The following is a 22,898-nucleotide window of genomic DNA, read 5'->3' as shown; positions in this document are numbered from 1 at the left end:
AGGTTACATACGCTTCAGGTTACAGACTCCGCTAACCCAGAAATAACGCTTCAGGATAAGAACAGAAATCATGTTGTGGCGGCGCAGCAGCAGCAGCAGGAGGTCCCATTAGCTAAAGTGGTGCTTCAGGTTAAGAACAGACCTCCAGAATGAATTAAGTATGTAACCAGACGTATCACTGTAAAGGTATAAAGGAGACTTTAAAAAAACCCACCCAGAATGTAATTGTGAATGGTTAATTTTTAAAATTGACTTGCTAGGGAAGAACAAGTCCTACAAAAGTTCACTGCACTAAGTCCCATTGAAAACAACAGAGTAAGCTTTAATAATGGTGACTAAAGTTTCGTTGCTTTTGTTAGATCTTTGCTATGGCTGAAATTTGGCTGTGGTGGATACAGATTTTAAGTGCCCTTATATAGCCATGTGTTTAACTTAGGCTAAGAATAATGGTAGAATCCTAAATAAGAACCAACAGAAAATCATGGAATAAATTCTTAGCTTTTTCAGGTGAAAGCCACTAAGGTTCTGTAAATGAGGATTGTTTTAGATGCCCTCACTTGAATGAGGGGCCTGTTTACTGTTTCTTCAAACAAAGGTACGCTAAAATTATGCAACAGAAATTCAAAATAATGGAAACATGCTACTTTTTCAGTTTATATATGTAGGAAATGGCACTGCTGTGTTAACCAAGAACTTGTTAAAACACGAAACGCTTCTACTGCCAAAAAAATAAATTGCAAATTCTGTGTAGAGAACCAAGAGTGCTCTGTAATTGATTGCTATACTTGGGTTTTAATGTTTTGCTTTGGGTCACCTTTGTGAGAAAACTCCCCCTCCTCTGGAAATAACTACTGGGTGAGTGTGCAAAATAGCAAGTACATAATTATGTTGGACTTAATTCTGTAGGCAGCAACTTTATTCAACTCTGAAAAGGAATGTACAGAACACCAAGGTTAAACATCTGGATTTATTGAGAAACTGGAGCACAGAATGCAGAAATGCAAGCTACTTCCAAAACACATTTTCCATAAGTCCTCCCAAATTAGACAAAAGCATGATTGGCCACAGAAATGTAATTGTAGTGCATTCCTGTCGTTTCAGCTGCAGATCAGATTAAAACCACACTTTATACGAAAAACAGTTTTCTACATTGTGGAAGATAGTGTTTCTTCTGTAACATATACAAACAGGCCTGTCAGTTCATGTGTAAGGTTGACATAAAATAGATTACATGTTTGACAGCAAAAGGAAGTGGTTTATTCGTACATTTCGCATGCATATTCATGCAGTTATGGCTACTGAAATGTTGACTAGGCTGCTAGCCCCGACTCCCTACTATCAGAGGCTAACGGCCACAAGTCCAAAAACACTCTTTTGATCCATACCTCTATAAAAATAAAGCACACACATCACTCATCTGGCAAAAAAGGGTTAGGCGACATAACAGATCTCATGATTGTAGGTGAAGAAACAAAAGTCACATGGCAAATTGTTCCTTCCAGTGAATTAAGTTATTATAAAATGGTTGATAAAATGACCACTCTAGTATCTGTTTAAAAAATAAAGGACATTATTTAAAATACAGTGTTCCTTTATGTAGACAAAGAACAACCATAAAAAATAGAGAAACTGTAAAGAGAGGGTTTATTGGCATTTAAGAGAGCATCACCCATTGAGGGGCCTTGTGAAGACGAGAGTCCTTCTGATCAATATTACAAGGTTATCTTAACCTTGTAACTTATTTAAGTTGCATATTGAAAGTAGTACCCAAATCTAATTCAAGTATTTGGTCTTTATAGGCTATTGGTATAATTTAGAAGTGCAAAGTAACCACAACCTCAGAGTAATCAGAATCTGTTTATTACTTTGAGCCATTTGTTTTTACAAACCTTAATGTTCAGAAGTTATAAGCCAACCTCTTGTTTCAGAGCAATTTATGAGGCTAGGAAAACAAATCATGCTTAGGCTGCAAGTGCTGCAAAAAGGCTGCTTTAAAATCCCACTGATTTCAATTGAATTTGAGCAGCTTGATGGTACACAGGATTGCAGTCTACTTTTTTATTCTTTGAAATGATTGGCTTGTTCACCCAAGAACTGCTAATGGCAAAAATCTGCTTATTTCCCCATTCTAATCCTCAGACACCACAACAATCTTCACAGTCTCATTATGTCAGCACAAATAGAGGATTTTATGTTCAAAAGGGAGTAACAGACTGGCCAAAATGTGTTGAATAACTATCCCTTGCTGTTTGCCAGTGCATCACAATTCAAAAACAGAATTAAACTGGAGAACACAACACTTTTCTCAAGCACAGACTTTTGCAGAGTACTGTTTGCACAGGCAATGAAACTTTTGTGAAGCGATTCATAGTTCAAAAATCAAAAATACTTTAAATAATTCCCTGAAATGACTCATTAGTCAGTATTCAACACATGAGACATTAATTCTCTTTGGGTAGGACACAAACAGAACCATATTATCACTAAGAGAACATCACAGAAGAGCGTGAGAACTAGGGGTCAGGAAAGAGTTGGGGCAACTCTTTTTGGCTAGCTTCAAAGTGCATCCTCATTTCCATGGCTTTCTACTGCCACACTTCTCCTAGGCACAAAGCGATAGTACAACTGCTCGTCCCGGAACTCAAATTCATCGGCAATATGCTGGATGATGCCTCCTTTCACCAGTCTTTCTCCATACACCACAGCTCCCCCACGGTCTAAGGCAAGGCCAACTTCTATGAGCCAGTTCACCAGGTCACAGCCACAGAAGACCCCGGCCACAGTCTTTGTGCCACACCTGTATGTCAAAGGAAGGATTCACCCACATGCTCTGTAAATCTTGTACCACCACTGTTTGATGGGTGAAGACAGAAAAAAATAGGGGGAAACAAGGAAAGACAGCATGACAGTTAAAAGAATGTTAAAAAGGAGGTCATGTGTATAGTAAAGCATGGTTATGGTTTTTTGTTTTTGTTTTGCAAACCTGGATTACCTTTTTCTAAGTCACAATCAACATGCATGCACAAGTCATTTGAAGCCAGCATATGCATAAAATAACACTATGTGGGTTAGTATAGCATGAACTACCACTGGTTCAACATTCATAGTGATACAAACTAATATCTCCACTCCATATATATATATCTTTAAAAGGACGGAAAGAGTAGGGGAAATCCCATCTATCTCCACATTTCAATCAGTCCGATTGCTACCTAGTTCACACAATATGCAGCAGAAGTGGCAGTAAACCTGTTCTTGGACTGTACCATTTCAGACTGCAGGGGGAGGATTGCGTGCCTGCATTTAAAAAAAAAATGGAAAACAAGCTGTCAGAGAGGAACATTCAAAGTTGCCTTAGACCAAGTCAGGGTCCATCTAGGCCATGACTGTGGACACTGACTCTCCAGGTTTCCCCACCCTACCTGGAGATGCTGGGGACTGAACATGGGAAATATAATTATGCTATCTTTACATGCTAGCAATGTATTTCTTTTAATGATTTCTTTTAATAATTGTTTCCATTTGGTTGCGTATTTTTGATGTGGTTTTTTTTTAATTGCTTATGACTTTTGTTTGTAATTGTGTAACTCGTGTCACGTTGTAAGCCGCCTTGAGCATAGTTTCAACTATGGAAAGATGGCATACAAATAAGATGATGATGATTATTCACACAGGCAATCAAACCCCCACCCTTACAGTCTAAAGGAGGAACCATTCAGGGACTGTTTTGCCACCTTTCAAACATTCACTAGCACAATGTCTGGAGCAGCATTCTCTTCCGACTGAGAGCCATTTAAACCCGCTGGCCCCTAAGTCAAGGTTACCAAATCAGCAGGAGTCCATTGAAAAGCCCTCTAGCCTAGTTGCTGGTGCAATGCATCTGTCTGGTGGGGTGATGCCAATCCTGCACACACAACTGCAACAATTCATACAGCAAGGAGCATTGAAACAGGTGAAGTGCTGCCTTGGGGGACTGTATGGCGACTCAGCTACCTTTTAATAATAATAATAATAATTTATTATTTATACCCCGCCCATCTGGCCAGGTCTCCCCAGCCAATTTTAATGCAATTACGTAACTTGTTTGTCAAACTTAAATTGAGAATTCTCTATTACTGTATAAGAAAAGTAATTGAACTTTTTAAATTCCCCTAAATTGCAGTGAATATGCAAGATACTGAGAATGACATTGGGGAGGGGGGAATGATCAAGTACTATTTCCAATGACACAGTGAGAGAAAAACTTCCCATGGCTACAAGGGTATTGTTCAGAGCCTGACCTGTGACAGTGAATGTTTCTGCTTATCTTGTAAGGAAGCATGTGTTAGAGTTAGAGCAAGCCAATATGACCAACTACACAAGGCAACAAACCAACATAAAGAAGGAACCTCAGCATTTTTATTAAAACGAAGAGCAAAAATTAATTTGGATTGGTGAAGTGAAGCACAGCCAACACACAAAAGGATGCAAGAAGAAGAAACAAGAGGACCGATGCAGGAAATTCAACTGAGGAGAGAGAGAAACATTAGAAGAAAAAAAATATACATGAGGAAGGATCAAGAGAATGCACATATTTCATCACAATATGGAAACAAGGGCACTCTACAAATGTACATACTCAAAACAAAACAAAAACAACATTTCATTTCAGAACTTAAAAAACAAAGAATTCAGCAGAATTGTCCTAAGTTGTTCACTCAAGCCATCTTAGGAATTGCCAAGTACTGTTCTAAAATTCCTTTTCAGTAAGTCATTATATACCCCTTATACCAAAAGACAAAACTTTTGGGAAATGTGTAATCCTGAACTGGAAACCTCACTGCTTATATCTGAAAACATCATGACAAACACAACTCTCTCATTTGGGAAAGCGGTGGGGAACTTTCTTTCAGGCCAAGGGCTGCAGCATCCTGGTGAAAAGCAGTCGTGGGGGCTGCATCAGAGTAGACAAGGCCAGACCCACATATAATCATACACCCCTAACACCACACACACACACACACCCCTATTGCCCCATGGACACAAGATCCCATTTTCTCCAACACCCTTCCTCAGTCCTGACTGTGCAGGTGAATGAACATCTAAACAATGCACAGTTGGACTGCAAGCCCTGCCTTACAGCTATTCAGAGCCTCAAACTTAATAATGCACTTTCCATCTCGAAGACTGCATGCAAGAAATTGCAAGGTGTGTGGACAGCATTTTGAATATCTCTTAAGGAATATAAGTACCTTTCTGCTACAGGTAGGTAGCCATGTTGGTCTGCCATAGTCAAAACAAAATAAAAAATAAAAAAATTTCCTTCCAGTAGCACCTTAGAGACAAACTAAGTTTGTTATTGGTATGAGCTTTCGTGTGCATGCACACTTCTTCAAATACCCCCCCAAGCCCCTCTGCTTTGGGCTCCTTGCAGCTGATCTTGCAGAGTTAGAAGCCACAATTACACGCTTGGGGATGCATCCAAGTCCCCTTCCACTAATCAGCTGCTCCTTGAATGAATAGATCCCCACCAGATTTAGGAGTTCAGGTATATCATAGGTTTGATCTCTAAAGTGATTAAAAAAAACACACCAAGTCTTCCAAGAGTAGCATCAGTAAGAACTCCATCTGATGGGAGTTTTAAGCCCAAGGTTTCTTGGTTTCATGCACTCCTACGTGGAAGACAACAGGTTAGAAAACAGTAGCTTCTTTTGAGCTCTTGCCATTAAATGTTTGCAGTTCAAATGTTTTAAATACTTTCTGATGGTGGCAGATTGCACAAAATGGGAAGGGTTTGGATTGTTTGCAGTTGCCTGCTTGAAATCAAAAGGTTTGGAAAAGCTGACTAAACAGTTAAAAACACGGAATAGGCGACAAGTGGAAAAACGACCTTGTAGAAATAGGACATGCCTTTATAACATACATATCAGAAACCGATTCCAACATGCAACCTCTGCCAATGCATGCCGAACTGTGGTGGGATATACCTGGCTGAGCTCTTTACTTTGTTCTCATGAGAGGAGGGGAGGGGTTATATTTATTATATGGGGATGTTTTGTGTTATACTGGAAAATTAAATAAAAACATTTATTAAAATATATTTTAAGGAGATGTAATTTTTTTTTGATCAGCATGTAAAATGACTGGCTATAATTTGAGCATACTAGCATGATCTATCTATTTTGGAAAGAAGTTTGTTCTCTAGGCATATAGACGATCTTTTAAGATATCATAAGCAAATTTTGTATGATGGTTCCTGAGATCAAGGAGCAGATTCTTGTCTAGGTTTCAGGATGCCATTTTGAATCAAGATGACGCACCAAACCTTTCAAGACAGCACTCACTTTAATCACTAATTTCAAAACTGCACTGAATTTTTGGTTCCTTAGAATCCCTCAGCAATGCCAGCCACTTTCCACTAGTCTTACACTATGGTAACTAGAAAAAGAATCTTGAAAATGATTTCCTGTCGTTTTGGTTTAAGACCAAGCATACCTTAGTCCAGGAATTAGAAAACAAAACACAAGTCTAGAGGCTTTCACATGTATATTTAGTGTTATTTGGAAGCGTTTCCAGCACAAAGCACTCAGAGATTAGGACACCAAAACTGATTGCAAAGTGTACCCATCATCCAAGAATAGAAATAGTCTGAATAAATCTTTACATTGATATACAGCCCCACCTTCTGTCTTGGACAATGCTCCTGACACACATCTCTTTGTGGTAATTAACAAACTGTTGGCACGTCATCCGGATTTCCTCAGGTACAGTGGATTCCCTGCGCTCCGATGTCCTGTTACCCCAGAGGAATTCAAACCTGGAGAGAGAAAAAGTCAATCTGAAACAAGCCCACTGAAATACTAAAACAAATAAAAAAATACCAAATAGGAACGTCTTATTATAAATATTTACATACGTTATCTTTCTATTGAGTTATTACATCAGGTCTTTAAAAAAAAGTTTCAAGGGAGAAGCAGTATGAGAATTTTTACCTTAGAAAAATTGTGCATGGAATAGAAAACGGGATGAATGGGTGTGAATTTCTGCTCCTGAATTCAAGTACGGTCGTACCTCGGAAGTCAAACGTCTTGCGAGACAAAAGTTTTGGCTCCTGAACACCACGTGAAACTAGATTTGAGTGTTCCGGTTTGCGAGCGTTATTTGGAACTCGAACGTCCGTCACGATGTCCGCAGCTTCTGACTGGCTGCAGGAGCTTCCTGCAGCCAATCTGAAGCCACGCCTTGGTTCCTGAACATTTTGGAAGTCGAACGGACTTCTGGAAAAGATTCTGTTCGACTTCCGAAGTACGATGTACTCTTTGGGCTGATTTATACACACTTGTTCATCATTTGGTGACTATAGCTTGGATCCTAAGCTGCTCTGTTCGTGTAAGGAGGACAGCAATTTGTAAACTCCACCCCTGCCCACCGTATTAGTATCTCCTACCATCCTCAAGGCTCTCCCCCCCCCCCATCCCGTAGAGCAGATTCACGGGAGCAGAGGGCCACACACAGAATAAGTTGACGAGAAGGCCCCATTCCATGTATGTGAATGTTGTTTCGTGAATGGTACAGAAGTTAAGAGCTGCACGGAGGACAAGACAGAAATAACATTAGTTGGGGGTTAAATCTGAAAGACAGTTGGCATTATTAATACTTTCATACACTGATTTGGAAAATTACCTCCGTTTGAATGGAAGAATAATAAGATGTTTGTCTAAACCAAAAATTCCAAAAGAAATGAATCCCTGAAAAAGAAAGGATTGTTATTATTTTTTTCAAATGAAACATTGATAAGTAGACCACTAAAATCCAAGGAATTTTAAGGTATCACAAGACACTTTGTGGCTTTTATTTTACTTCAGGTTACACACACACAAGTGTGTATGTGGTAACAGCAGCAGGAATTACAATAAGGGCTAGTACAAATACCTAAGTTACAAGTTAATGACTACCTTCAATAATGTGCACTGATTGAAATCTGCAGGCCTAGATGACAGTCACTTGATAATGCTGAAACATCCATCCATCCTCTGTCTTGGTGACAGATGCTAATGAAACATCTGTCTATTGGAAATGAATATTTCCCCCCTCCCTCTAAAGACTGGTACAGCAGCCAAGAAACCAGTGCAACTTGTCAGAGCACATTGACAGAGCAAGTACTTCCAACATAATTTTCATCAAGTTTATAATAAGCAAAGGAACAAAGAGGGGCCCCTTCCCTCCTTCCTGGCAAACTCTTTTCATCCCAATCTTCTTATGCATGCTAACTGCGCTCAGTGAGATGTTGTCTCAATCAAGTGAACATTAAGACCAGAGATGTGATGTCAGAGGCCAATATTACCTGACCAAAATTAAATACAGCACAAAAGAATTGTAGTTCCACATAGAGTCTTCCAGGTTCTTGGTTGAACAACCACCACAAACAGCTGGATAAATTCTGGGGGGAAACAAGAACAGCAAATATTTTTAAAGCTTCACATTTTTGGTGTGTGAATTTTGTTATTTTTATTGCAATCCACTTTAGGGCTTGCAACGAGGTGAAATGTACATCTGTTTAACAAAATGCTTTTCCAATGGAAAGCTGCTATTCATTTTGTCTCTGTACTAAATATAGTAAAGCCATGGGTTGTATGTATTCAAAGTAGCACTAAGGGGGAACAGTCCATCAGCACAATGATTTGTCTCTGCGCAAGAGAATGTTCTCCCTTCCCACCACTCTTAAATCTGTTCTGGGGGTTCCTACTACTTTATGGAGCAGGTTTGGATATGGTGGGGCATACAAAGGGAGCCCCACTGTCCAAGCACAACTCATTCGACTTACACAACTATTTGGTCGAATACCACGCCCCAAAGAATTTAATGAAATGTTCATTTCACTAAATACACAGCTGGTGGAACAACCAGCCCATCTCTATCACTCCAATGCTGTCTGATGTTATACCAACACTTGAAAGCGTGATAGGAAAGCCTGACTACAGGTGTGGTAGCCTATTTCAGAGGTAGACAACAGGGTGTCCTTCAGAGATTGTTAGACTCAACTCCCATTGGCCCCCCGTCAGCAAGATTTATCAACGGTTAGGGACAATGTAGCCCAGAACACCTGAAAGGCGCCATGCCGGCTACTCTTTGTGCAATACCTCTTCATTACACCTCAACAGATGGCTTATCACTATTTAATGCAGGTCACTTCAGACATCATTCCATGCAAGGGGTTTATGCAATGTTCTTATATTAACACAACTAAGGAGGAGTAGATGGGAAACTGACTATACCACATCAGACCACTGGTCCACCTACTGTGAACTCAGCGCTGTGCATTGCTGAGGACCTCTAGAATTTCGATGCAAATGCAAGCAACCTACTTTACATGACTGTTGTGAAGGTAAGATTGGGGGTGGAGGAGAATGATGCACTGAGCACTTCAGAGGAAAGGCGATATGTAAATGCAGCAAATGGAAAATGCTGCGTAAATTATAATGGCATTGAAAGTTTCCCCTCCCTGCACTGACTTCCCTAAATACTGGTGTGAATCAATGAACTAAAACAGTTATCGGAAGAGGGAAGGAAAAACAAAAAGCAATTTACAGCAAAGAGGCCCACAATGAGAAGCAAGCACAGCAGCACATGTCTAGCCAGCTGCTTATCTCCAGTTTGCAGAAGCTGCTCTTCCTGGACCAAGGCACAGCTCTGAGAACTGCATGGACTTAAACACCGATTCGCTGAAAAACATTAAAAGTGCGACATATGTTAAGTTTTTCATCAAACTGTTTTGCTCAATTGATATGTAAATACTGCATTGATTCCTTGCAGTATCCCCCCCCCCAACTAGAGAACACTAATCAGAAAAAGAAACTGTATGTCCTTTCTTTTCATTGCATTCCCCACCCCCTATCGCCCCTACAATTTGCTTGTGAAGGACTATATTGGCTGCTTGCTTCAAGGAGTGAAAGACTTGTGTTTTATAACAACAACAACAACAACAATTATTATTATTTGTACCCCGCCCATCTGGCTGGGTCTCCCCAGCCACTCTGGGCGGCTTCCAAGAGAACAGCTACCCTATTTGTGTGACCTCACAAAGCCACACTTTACTACCCCAGTTCAAAGCTCAGGGGCAGTTAGTTACTGTACATTCTGGTGTATAAGACTACTTTTTAATCCAGGAAAATCTCCTCAAAAGTCGGGGGTCGTCTTATACGCCGGGTGGAGAATCTGCGGTCGAGTATATCTCAAACTCTATATTTTAACTGGAAAAGTTGGGGGTCGTCTTATACGCCCAGTCGTCTTATACGCTGGAAAATACGGTACCACTTGAAAAGCTTAAAACAGCAGAGCACTAAAGCAATTCTCTAGAACAGGCTTTTAATCCAACATTAAATTTCCTGGCCAGGTGTGGGGAGGAGAGAAACAAGAAAGGAAATACTGGTACTAAAATACCAACCCGCAATGCTTTCTACATGGTGTAGCCTTACTAAGCTGAATATCAGCATGCTGGCGTTTTCTTTCTTCGGCCCTACGTCAAATTCCATAGGTGAAACGTAACGTACAGTGGAACCTCTACTCATGTATGGAATCCATTCCAGTGGTCCGTTTGTTGAGTGGATCCAGATCACTGGTAGAAGAGCCGTTCTACGCATGTACAGATGGCCGAAGCCGCTTCTGCACATGCGCGAATCGCGGCAAACCCGGTATTTACTTCCGGGTTTGCCGTGGTTGCGAGTCGAATTGTTCATGAGTAGGGGCGGTGAGGTTCTACTGTATTAGAATTTAGGGTGGGATTCAATGAAGTTGTGTGCAGTAGGGCTCCCCCCACAATCTGCTCTGGAGGGTTGTGTGAAACCCCCGAACAGGTTTACAGGGCACACGGGGGGTAGGAAGCGGGAAAGTTTCACTGCAGAAGCGACAAGGCTTCCCCCCCCCCCCCCCCACAGGAACTCTGTTCCAGCACCACTGCTATTATAAGAGAACAAGGAAGGTGTTCATGGCGAGTTCCCACACCTCTTTTTCTATAAAAATAGCACTGACGAGTGGACCTCGTTTCTCATATGAATTTGGCGTATTTATAGAAAGCGCCAAAAGTTCTTGGCCGCAAAAATCGTTCCTGCCACCAGGTGGCAGCAAGAGGTCAACAAATTCCCATACAGGGAGCTTGCTGCGGTTGAACCCTGGATCCCTTTCTGCTGCCAATCTTAGCAGCAATAGTTCCTGCTAACATAGATCAGTGTTTTTCAACCTTTTTTGGGCAAGGGCACACTTGTTTTATGAAAAAAATCACGAGGCACACCACCATTAGAAAATGTTAAAAAAATTAACTCTGTGCCTATATTGACTATATATAAAGTAATTCTCTTGAATAGGAATCAAATAAACACAATTTTTTCCCACGGCACACCAGGCAACATCTCGCGGCACACTAGTGTGCCGCGGAACAGTGGTTGAAAAACACTGACATAGATGAGTACCGGTAGTTCAAGAGGCCTAGGCTCCTTTGCTCTTCCTTACTTGTTAACCAATGACACACACATCTCTCTAGTCAAGTCGTTCACTGTGCCAAAGATTATGCTGTCTTTACTGATGGGGAAAAAGGCAAAAAGGTAAAGGACCCCTGGATGGTTAAGTCCAGTCAAAGGTGACCATGGGGTTGCGGCACTCATCTCACTTTCAGGCCAAGGGAGCCGGCGTTTGTCCACAGACAGCTTTCCGGGTCATGTGGCCAGCATGACAAAACTGCTTCTGGTGCAATGGGACACCACGATGGAAACCAGAGCTCACGGAAACGCCATTTACCTTCCCGCCAAAGCAATACCTATTTATCTACTTGCACTGGCGTGCTTTAGAACTGCTAGGTTGGCAGGATCTGGGACAGAGCAACGGGAGCTCACTCCGTCGTGGGGATTTGAACCACCGACCTTCCGATCGGCAAGCCCAAGAGGCTCAGTGGTATAGACCACAGCGCCACCCGTGTCCCTATATGCGGTGCCTGTATACTCACATGCAGAAAGTGCAAAGGGATTAGTGGAATGATGCCTTGCTTTTCCAGCTGTCTCAAAAGCAAGCTGCGGTTCCTCCCCGCCCCCATTCTAACCCTCACCCAATTTATAACAGGAGGCAGTGAATGGCTTCCTACTACACCCCTACTGTCAAAAGTTACTTTGGGGCTTATTTATTTTTTCACTCACTGGAAATTAAGCGTGTTATCAGTTTGGCCAGAGTTACCATCAAATTATTTTTCCGAGACCTGTGTGGCAGTATATGAATACGAAGTACACGCATGATGCTCTGAAGGGGAAAAACACACACACACACACACCGACCAAACTCAACCAAAAGAGCTCCCTTTATGTATTAACTGTGCAGCGGGAAGTCCACGCACAGAATAGGGCAATGGCCACTAACCCTCTCTGCCCTTCCTGTGCACAGACCCCCTTCACGGGACTGATATGTGAAGAGGTTCGTAACTTGCAATGTGGGTGACTCTCGGCCCTGCACATGCAGGCCTCCTAATGAAAACATGTGCAATTTCACATGCTTCCGTTTAAAAATTTGTAAATGGGCTCGAACGACACAGGATACTACAGTTGTGCTTCACCTGTCTCAATCGATGTAGTGCGGTTATCGCGGGTGCTGCTACTACTGGATCCTGGCTCTCCTTCAGAACAGCATAACCTTCTATTCGGCTTTTGGCACTCACAGCACCCTAGAGGGAAAATGGTGGATTACAAAGGCGTCTTATTTTTCTAGAGGGTATTGTGACTGCAAGACAAGATTGTGCTCTTTTAAATGGGCGTGCAATGGGTTTGCAATTCTACTGCAGTACACTGAGGCAGGGATTCAGACATCACTGCCAAGGTGAGCGGGGGATCGCAAGCAGCAATGTCTACAAGTTTAGGTGTGGAACACGATTGCCTGAGTCGAAAGAAAATGGAAAATGATCGCCTGGCAGAGGCCTTAATATCCCCTATTGCTGTCGAAGGTAACCAGTAAGGATTTCTTCTACTAAGGATTTATCATACCTCTTTCCATTGAAGGGTCCACCAACGAATGAGAAGAACTGTCTGGAGATCTACTGTGCTCGTTAAATTCCCTTTCTGTTTCCTCTGTTTGACTGTGTTGGGAATCTTGGGTCAACACCTCATAGCTGGCTTCCATTCCAGATCTGTTCATACACATGAGTGATACACCCGATATCAATATGCTGATGGATACGACTACTGCTGTGATAATCATCTGCAAAAACAGGGGAGGGGGAGAGAGAGGCAGGAGTTCAGTAGGTCCCTTGTCATTTGAAAGAACCCTATGCGAAACTCAGCATCACTGTGTCTCTAGAATACTGAATAAAACAAATGCTATTTGCTTATTCGAGGCTTTTAAAGTCAAAGGCTAGGAACAGATGTTTGTATTACAGTACAAGTCACTTTTTGGGTGGGGGAAGGAACCAAAAATACTCACAATAGTAACATTCCGTTTGGCACACTCACCCGCCTCAGCTTTATTTAGAAGTTCCTGCTGAAACCTGTGCCTCCTCTGGTTCATACTGTACACCAGATGTCAAGTTTAATGTCGGCTTCGCAACTTCTCAAGCAAAATAATCTAATCCTTAGTACTTTGCCAACATCCCCTTTCTCTACCCAGCACCACGCATATAGTTCTGTCAAGCATATAGAAATCTTGGCTGCTAAAGCACTCCTCAAGTATTGCTTTTAAGCAGGCATGGCCAAACTCGGCCCTCCAGATGTTTTGGGACTACAACTCCCATTATCCCTAGCTAACAGGACCAGTGGTCAGCGATGATGGGAACTGTAGTCCCAAAATATCTGGAGGGCCGAGTTTGGGGATGCCTGCTTTTAAGGGGTGCAGTCGATTTTACATCTTGTTTCTTGGAAGCTGTCTCTCCACGATTATAAAGACGGAAAGTGCATAGCAGGGGTGGGAAAGCCTAAGGATGGGGGCTAAACAAGGCCCTCCTGGTCAGGCTGCCTCAACCTCGGCCCTCCAGATGTTTTGAGACTACAGCTCCCATCATCCCTGACCGCTGGTCTGCTAGCTAGGGATCATGGGAGTTGTAGGCCGAAAACATCTGGAGGGCCGAGGTTGAGGAAGCCTGCTCCAGGTCTTCCAAGCAGTCACCGTGATTCTCCTCAGGCCATACATCACTGCCCTTGTTTCAATACTGCTTGAAATGCTCCTTGCTTGCCTGGGGTCGAGGTGTGTTGCCGTCTGGCTGGAACGTAGCTTGCTGTACAAAGAGGTAAGAACTACATCAGTTACTGCACCAACTTTTGCCTTATGCCCACAAGTAAATAAGGTGCTTGGGCTGAAAGGACACCCCTCCCCTGGAAGGCAGAATTCACGAACACCGGCTATGGAAGGTCAACTATTAAAAGACAGGAGCAGAAGAACACCTATACCTGATCTTTTCCATAAAAGAACGCAGAATCAATGATGTTATCCGAGCGTTCGCCAGCGATTAACAGGATTCCCACAAGAACAGCTGGAATACTGCAATAAACAAAAAACAAACAAGATGAACCGCACAGGTCATTAGCTTCTTTCTGGCTTCCTACATATTTTCTCAGTAAAGAGCCTCTGCCAACCTACCCCCAGCCAGCTATAATGATAAATCCGACAGGGATCTTTATGGCTTCTCTTCTTTTCAAAAGCAGTAGAGAGAAAGATAAGAAACCTGATAAACGACAAAAGTTTGAAACTTGGTTTATTTCTTTTTTAAGGAAGCAGCGTTCCCCCCCCCCCAAAAAGTGGGATGCCTCATCCCCTTATAACCACCAAAGGTACTAATAAATAAGGATACACTGTAGGAAACAGGAACATAGGAAGATGCTGCACACAAAGTAGACCATCTCTGTTGGTAGAGCATGAAACTCTTAACCTCTGGGCCAGGGGTTCGGGCCCCACAATGGGGAAAAAACACACCCCGCATTACGGGGGGTTGGACTAGATGACCCTCGTGGTCCCTTCCAACTCTACAATTCTAAGATTCTATGAAAGGCAGACCATACTAGCAGCAACTCTCTTCATACAGGAGTCTTCTCATCTCTATGTAGAGATGCAGGGGCCTGAGTCCCAAGATGCAAAGCATGTGCTATGGCTCTTTTACTGATCTAGCACAGACTTCTAACATGCAACAACCCACCTGGCAGGCACATGCAGGATATCCAAACCAGGAAGGAAGCTGTTGTTAGCATAGCGACTAACAGAAAGAGATGCAATCCAGATCAATTCCCAGCTCAGCCACGGAATCAACTAGGTGGTTTGAGGCAAGCCACTTTCCTACTCAACATCCAATCTGCAACATAAAAGTTAATACTGGCCCTTCCTTACAGGGATGTTGTGAATATTACGATTCTAATGTGTGTGATGTAATCTGCACACTGAAAGCACTACATGAATGCAAAGCATTCTTGGCAGACAGGAGTGAGGCTGGACACACCAGGGGGGGAAAGACTTTTCTCGACTTGGAAGAAAGAAAACGTGCAGACTACTGTCGCAAAGGCGCTATTAAGAGGGGAAATAACTTGCAAGATCACCGTAGTGCACATGGAGTCGCGTTATGGATACCCCGTATTACTGCTTTTTAGCTTACCTGTCCACAAAAAAGCACTGTAAAGCGAACTGTACAGGAAGATGAACACAAGGATTTGCAGAGCGATGCTTTTCTCTTTAATAGTGAAATTCCACATTACCATTCCAACACAGGCTACAAACTGAAAGGTAAAAATCAGGTATATTTTTAATTCACTTTAGGGTTGTGTTGTAAGAAATTAAGGATATATATATAATGTTTGTAAGTGTTCCAAGCAAACAAGGCCACATGTTTGAAGCAGCACAGGAAGACAGGTTTGACACCATTTTGACTCTCAGAACTGACCAAATGTTTACCAAATGGGTCTCTGCAAGGAAGGAGGGGAATTAAAGAAGATTACCATCTCAAAGGAATGGCCAGGCTACTGAGAAAAGGCAATTGGATAACGGCCTTTTTGTGTGATGTAGGTGTGATGTATCTGGGGGGTGGGCTTGGGGTGCTGCAGCTCTTCTGTGATGTATGTGTGAGGTTTCTGGGGGTGGGGCAGACTCCAAGGGGGGGATTTTTTGAAATGTCTCTTTAAGAACAGGCAGCCCTTTGTTTGAGGTCCTTCCCTGCTCACCTGTGTGTGAGGAAGGTACTCTGTTGCAACAGAGCAATAAAGATCAAGCTTACTAGCTGCTTTGCTTCTCAAATCTTCTCTGGTTGGCCTCTGTTTTTTACTCCTACCGATGGAGAACCTGCAAAGGACTTTACAAGGGCTCTTGTGTACCCCATAAGGGAATAAGGGCAGATTTTTTTCTTATAACAGTTGCCATGCAATGGAAGACAACCCATAAATTAAAATTCACGTAATTAATGAACTGACTGATTAACAGGCTAACTGTAGCTTTCCCTTTGCCCTGTTACTTTGGTGTGGGAAGGGGAAGCAGTGGAGCAGTTTCTGTTTCCCTTCCATGGCCTATAATAGAGATAAGTATCAGAAAAGAGCATTATTTTATTTTAGATTATACAATGCTTGTGCCAGAGAAGACATAATCTTGGAAGAGGCATGCTTTCCCCGTGTTGTCAGAAGGGGTAATGCCTCTAAGACAGGGTGGGGTATCTCACTGTTGGGTATCCCAGCAGGCCAATCTTGGCCAGCAAAGGCCATTTTCCCCAATGGCATTCATCTGCCCATCAGCTGACATTACTTGCAATGGGCAGCAGGAAAGGGCTTCACCCTGCATTGGCTACATGCACTGTTTCTAGCAGATGAGCGCAGAAATTTGCACATTCAGCTTGCAATATTGTGAAAGAGCCAAGTTTGCATATAATGCAAGGGGAATTTCCCAACCCCTCCCTTTTCATTGCAGGTGCCTCTGAAAGATTTCCCCAAGTTTCTCTCCCTGGGGTCTCATATTCTACCCAACTCTCAGGGAAAACTTTTGTTGGGGTACGCAGAAAGCTGCAGTGGATAATTTCCCTTGCAGAAGAAACTGAATGTATCGATTTATCTATCACCGTTTATATTCTTCCATCATGAACACAAAGCAACATGCATGCGATTTCCAGGTTATCTCCTATGAAAACATGAGCCAGGCCTACTTGGTTTCACTAAGATGGCTGTCAGTGGCACACACCTTCAGAGCTTCAGCGGAAAACAAAATACTTCCTACATATTATTACTTTCAAAACCATCACTTTTACAAGAAATGTTCCATATGTTTATAGTAGACATTATACTGACCTGAGCAATGAGTAGGTTAGTTGTGAGCATATGAGGAAGCTGCTTGTATTTTTTACTTAGAAGAATAACACCAAGGGACCAGATCTGAAATACAGGTATGAGATTCAAATTCTAGTTTCCTTACAAAGAAGGGAGCACATCAAATGCATGCATGTGTTTGGCCAAAACCTGTCCCTTGTGAGAGTCAGCATTCCAATTTTTACAAGCGAGTTAATAATCAAGCCCCTTAAAAATGTTCCGTTTGCTTAAGAGGTAGAAACCACCACCGACTCCCGACATGCTTAGCAACCCTGTTTTGCGCACTGCACAAAAAACTTTGGATGCAGCAACGGCTAGCTCAACCAAAAGATCAAGATTTTCATTTTGGTTTCAAGCACAGAAGACTTCAGTCTGAAATAACAAATACCCCGAAAACAAGGATTCTGTAGCTGGAGCTAAGTGGTAACGCAGTTTCAATGCAGCCCCCTCTATTTTGCAGCCTTTACCAAAGGTGTCATGGGCTTTGAAGACACTCGAACTCAGGACGCAAAGGGAGAAACGTGCTAAGAGGAGGGCACGCTTGGCAAATCCACACCGAAATCAACTCCCACCCAGACACCAATGTCCCCACTGTGGAAGGATGTGTGGATCCAGAATTGGCCTCCAGTCACTTACGGACTCATTGCTGAAACCGCGTTCATGGAAGACAATCTTACTCGGCTACAAGTGATCGCCAAAGAAGAAGACCCCCTTCCCCCCCAAAAAAAAATATTCATGTACAGTTTTCACAACACATGGGCTGTATTCAACGTAGCACCAAGGAGATTCCTCTCTTGAGCAAGCAGAAATTCTTGCACTGGCAGAACACTCTCCGCGCAGTGCATGATGTTCTGTAGAGTTCTCCTGACCCTCCTGAGCAAGACTTGGGGAGGGCACAGGGGGAAGTCTAGCAGGAATCCTTGGCACTGGCTTCTGCTGGCACAAGTTAGTTGGACAGAGGCCATTCCCCACCCACCCCCATACAGACATATAAAAATGTAATTTGTGAAACAGTCCTCAGTCTGGAACAGCAGAACACAAGAAGAACTTGGTGTCTTGGGTTGGCTGCTTATTCATAAAACCAGAACATCCATAGATATACCTGTAAATAGGGCTGCCTGTAAAAAAAAACCATCCAACAGTGTAGGGGGTGGGTGGGAATTCTATTAATATGTCCGGTATTCTGAAGCTTTCAGGACAACCACTTCTGCCCTGGACTGTCTTATACAATTCCAAGACTGTTTGCCATTATCACAAGCTTGTTAACGGTAACCTTTTAACAAGAAGGGTTACAATTTTAACATAGCCCAGATTGTCAGCTTCTATTAACCTGCAAGCCTTTCAGCAACTGGCTATGTAATGGTAGAAACTGAAAACCCAACACTGTGCATGCACTGTGGGTTAAACCACTGAGCCTAGGGCTTGCCGATCAGAAGGTCAGCAGTTCGAATCCCCCCGACGGGGTGAGTTCCTGTTGCTCGGTCCCTGCTCTTGCCCAACTAGCAGTTCGAAAGCACGTCAAAGTGCAAGTAGATAAATAGGTACCACTCCAGCGGGAAAGTAAACGGTGTTTCCATGCACTGCTCTGGTTCACCAGAAGTGGCTTAGTCATGCTGGCCACATGACCCGGAAGCTGTACGTCTTTGCCTCGGCCAGTAAAGTGTGATGAGTGCTGCAACCCCAGAGTTGTCCGCGACTGGACCTAATGGTCAGGGGTCCCTTTACCTTTACCTAAACATGCTCAGGTTTACACTGTCAGGCTTACATGTTTACACATGCAGGTTTACATGCTTCACACCCCCCCCTTCACACAACAATGCAGTTTTGAAGATTTAAAACTCACCAAAGAGACAAGACTGACGATACTAATATCAAAGCTAACGTTTTGGATTGCAGATGCCAGTCTAGTGGGATCCATAGATGGGATGGTCAACAGCCAGGCAGAAACATACATGATGGGGGCAGAAACAAAAGTGCTGATCACCATACCAGAAGTTATCTGCAATCAGAAATTAAGGTGACAATAAGAACATGTGACTTCAACTGCAGATCAGGAGAGGAATATAAATGGGTGAAAACACAAACTTTAATGATTGTGTTTGAGCTTTGTGGATCAACATCATCTGATGTGATTTACAAATGGAAAGCATTCAGCAAGTAAAAGCCCACAACACCATTTAATAATTAATAATCCAAATCTTAATAATATCAAATTTGTACTCCACCCTTCAACCTAAAGGTTTCCAAGGGAAATATGCAATATTAAAATACACAGCTTAGTACAAGAACCATAAAACAAACAATATACAGTGGAACCTCGGTTTTCGAGCGTCTCGGAATCCGAACAATTCGGAAGCCGAACACCCGGAAGTAATTGCTTCCATTTTTTAACGTGCCTCTGAAATCGAATGGCTTCCGAGGCGCATTTTTCATTTTTTCCCCATTGACTTTGCAGCCAGCCCATTGATCCTCGGTTTTCGAATGTTTTGGAAGTTAAGCCGTCTTCCGGAACGGATTACGTTCAGAAACTGAGGTTCAACTGTACAAAACATCAAGAAAGGAGAAATTTAGACAATCTAGCCATAACCTCTTGCTTCAACCAAATCCCAATGCAATCAGTAATGCATAATCCACAAATGGGTTAAAGACGCATCCCGGTATGAAAAGGTTGAAGACCACTGGAGTGATATTTTATTATTTGTTTCATAAAATTTATATACCAAAACCACTTGATTGTAAAAAAAAATAAAAAAATCAACCACCAGTACCCCTTGTTGTAAAAAAAAAAAAACCCACACCTTTACCTTTGCAAAAAGGTAAAACAGTAAAATCGAGAAAAATTCACAACCGTGCTTTAAAATGTACAAGAGTTAAAATACTAAAACAGATTAAAATTATCTCAACTTGATAAGCATCTGTGCAAGCTTGTCTAAACAAGGATGTTTTTAGCAGGTGCCGTAAAGAGTCCAATGAAGGTGCCTGGCTTGATCTCAATGGGCAGGGAGTTCCAAAGGGCAGGTGCTGCCATACTGAATGGTGGAGTTCTTACAAATGCGGAACGGGTATTATGAAGCACCTGTATTAGTGCAAATTCCACTGATCAAAGCGGTTGAATGGACACATTGGGGAAAGGAAATCTCACAGATAAACTGGTCCAAAGTTGCTAAGGGCTTTATATGCCAATAGTAACACCCTGAACGTATTTTTAAAGGTGTTTCAAACTGTTTATATTGATAATTTCAATAGTTCATGTGGATGTTTTACTACAATCAAGTAGTATTTAAAGTTTGTTAAATAAATAATAAAACTTAATCAGTTAAGCAACCCTTGAATGTCTGCAAAAAGCCCAAAGAAGTAGAAATAACCAGTAGTGTTTCATTACTATGAACAAAACCGATTACTGTGTATGTGAGCCAAAATCTGACACATAACTAAATGTTCTTAGGCACACTGAAATCAATAGGCACAAGTGTATATTGCATTATTATTAATTGTGACCCTTAAATCTCTGAACAGGGTTAAAAAGCCAGGAACGCTTGCATAAGAAAAAACTGTAATTTTATTCGTGAGCGTAAACCACCCCATGAATGAGCTAATTGCGGGTGCAGTGTCGGCCAAGCCAGCTGCCATGGTAACAGCCCAGTGCCCTGACTCTATCTGTGATTAATGCATGACAGCTCAGCGCTGTGTCTCTGTAAGTCAGTTAGCTGGTTGTCACTTGTCCAATGTGTCTTGAATTTCAGAACTTATATAGAGCAACTGAGATACAGATATTTACAGATACACGCAAGTACAAAGTATCTGCAAAAGCCTAGAGGCTGTATCTATATCTATATGCATATCTACACCCAGAACTGTTTTACTGAGCCTTATCTTCTGCAACAGTATCCTATCTAAACCTTTCTCAGCTTCTGTGTGGTGACTGGTACTGGGAGCGACCACCCCTGTGTGGATATCTCACCTGAGATTCCCAACATAATCAATTTTTAGGTCTGCCCTAAGTTTACATTTGTTCACTAATTGTTCAGGAGACATACAATTTCAACTTCCATGTTGAACTGAGTTGCAAATATAGCCACACCAGGAGCTGATGGAAAGACACCATACAGAAATGCATAGTTTGATAAACTGGTGTGGTTGACCATGCTGTCGCTCTTGTCGAACAGTTCCACCATTTCCCTGCATAGAAGCGGCATCAGCAGCCTACAACAAAGGAGAGGAAAAGGAAACACAAATTACCCAGCGCCAATCTTAATTATTTTCTAGCCTCAAAATGCAGCCGTAAGGAATACTGGAATGGAAACAGCAGGAAAGGACAAAGACATCTTTTGAACACACTACTCGCCACAATTCAATGCAAAGTTTTTAAACATTCTTAACACCCATTGAGACTAAAGTGTCATGCTGGAGGACATATAGGAATTCTGCTTTGAATTTTGCCTGTGTGTTTTAAGTAGCTATGCTTGTGAAAATATTAGTTAATCAGATGATTCATCAGCTGCGGCTTTAGCTTAAGATTTAGATCTTGAGTCACCTACAGAGTGATCTCCTTAATTACAGTTTATGGATGCTTGATGAATTCAATCACTTTGCCACTTCCTCCTTTTCCTTTACAACATTCACTAGCACCTCCACTGCTCCAGAAGGTTGGGGGACCTCACACAACAACGTTGTAGGAAATGCTGGAAGAAGGTTGACCAAGAAATCACTCTCCCCACCCTTCCGTCCACAGGATCCCTCTCTACTGGATCAAAAGCTCTCTGTGGATGGAAGGAATCTTTTTCATTAGCAGAAAGCAAAGTATAAATACAACCCAATGGGTACAAGAATTGTCCCCCAAACAGCCTAATATGTACTCCCAAAATGCTAACAGTTAACAGGATAAATAAATGTTGGAGACCATTCCTGCACCAATTTCATACCGCTTCTATCCTGTGACAGAAGCTATGCACCCAATACCAAAAGTAACAGAAACACAAACGATTGAGAGGGAATCAAACTTACAGTTTAGCTGTGATGAGAAGAATCAGTGCAACAAATGTACCCTTCGTCAGCTTCTTTATTTGGCCCACCATTGTGAGGCCCAGATAAAAGAGTGCCGAGCCAGAAAACGAGCTGCCAAGTCCATCAAAAAAGTTTTCCAAATATTCGGGAATTTTTTGCTTAAGAATGAAGTTTGAGCCAATTCCTATGAAGACCATGAATACAATTGGGTTCTGCAGCACTCGAAGAAGCCCAAGTCCCACAATCTTGATTTTGCTGTGAGAGAGATTATGATTGTCTCGCGATTTCTGGACTTCGCAGAAGATAAATCCTAAGGGGTTTAGCATCATAAGAGATATTGGCGCAACCAGGTAAATGTACTGGAGATACTCTGGATATGTGGTTTGATATAAAGCTTCAACTACAACAGAGAGATATGGAAAAAGAGTTATTGACAAGGATTTTAATGGAAATGTTTACACCCACACACATCACTCTATTCTTAAATATATGCAGTTTTTGAAAGTCACATGGGCCGAGATCCAAAGATTTTCATCCACAATCTACTGTTCATGCAAGAGAGCTCTTAGGCAAGCAAGCAATCATATTATATGTGTGTTATATGCGTGTGTGTGTGTATGTGAG

At 42.2% G+C, this 22,898-nt stretch overlaps 1 protein-coding gene across 3 annotated transcripts in view; it reads right to left on the bottom strand.

Annotated features, from left to right (window-relative positions):
• Positions 1 to 2,060: 2,060 nt before the first annotated feature.
• Positions 2,061 to 22,898, bottom strand: part of GPR155 (G protein-coupled receptor 155) — a 33,974-nt gene continuing 13,136 nt past the window's right edge. For 2 of the 3 annotated variants that reach the window (XM_033167800.1, XM_033167810.1), the window contains exons 3-16: positions 22,275 to 22,674; positions 21,308 to 21,473; positions 19,114 to 19,269; positions 17,253 to 17,336; positions 15,584 to 15,704; positions 14,581 to 14,665; positions 14,391 to 14,481; positions 12,996 to 13,209; positions 12,572 to 12,679; positions 9,568 to 9,701; positions 8,324 to 8,419; positions 7,663 to 7,727; positions 6,662 to 6,796; positions 2,061 to 2,797 (exon numbers count right to left, since the gene is read on the bottom strand). In XM_033167800.1, the coding sequence (XP_033023691.1) occupies positions 2,557 to 2,797; positions 6,662 to 6,796; positions 7,663 to 7,727; positions 8,324 to 8,419; positions 9,568 to 9,701; positions 12,572 to 12,679; positions 12,996 to 13,209; positions 14,391 to 14,481; positions 14,581 to 14,665; positions 15,584 to 15,704; positions 17,253 to 17,336; positions 19,114 to 19,269; positions 21,308 to 21,473; positions 22,275 to 22,674 (2,096 nt within the window). In that variant the 3' untranslated portion in view covers positions 2,061 to 2,556. Of the gene's footprint in view, positions 2,851 to 6,661; positions 6,797 to 7,662; positions 7,728 to 8,323; positions 8,420 to 9,567; positions 9,702 to 12,571; positions 12,680 to 12,995; positions 13,210 to 14,390; positions 14,482 to 14,580; positions 14,666 to 15,583; positions 15,705 to 17,252; positions 17,337 to 19,113; positions 19,270 to 21,307; positions 21,474 to 22,274; positions 22,675 to 22,898 lie in introns of all 3 variants that reach the window. The other variant, XM_033167818.1, reaches the window with a different exon arrangement.

This window comes from Lacerta agilis, chromosome 1 (genome assembly GCF_009819535.1).
Source record: "Lacerta agilis isolate rLacAgi1 chromosome 1, rLacAgi1.pri, whole genome shotgun sequence".
NCBI lineage: Eukaryota > Metazoa > Chordata > Lepidosauria > Squamata > Lacertidae > Lacerta > Lacerta agilis.
The sequence above is the reverse complement of the archived record's forward strand: the minus strand, read 5'-3'. Positions and strand labels throughout refer to the sequence as shown.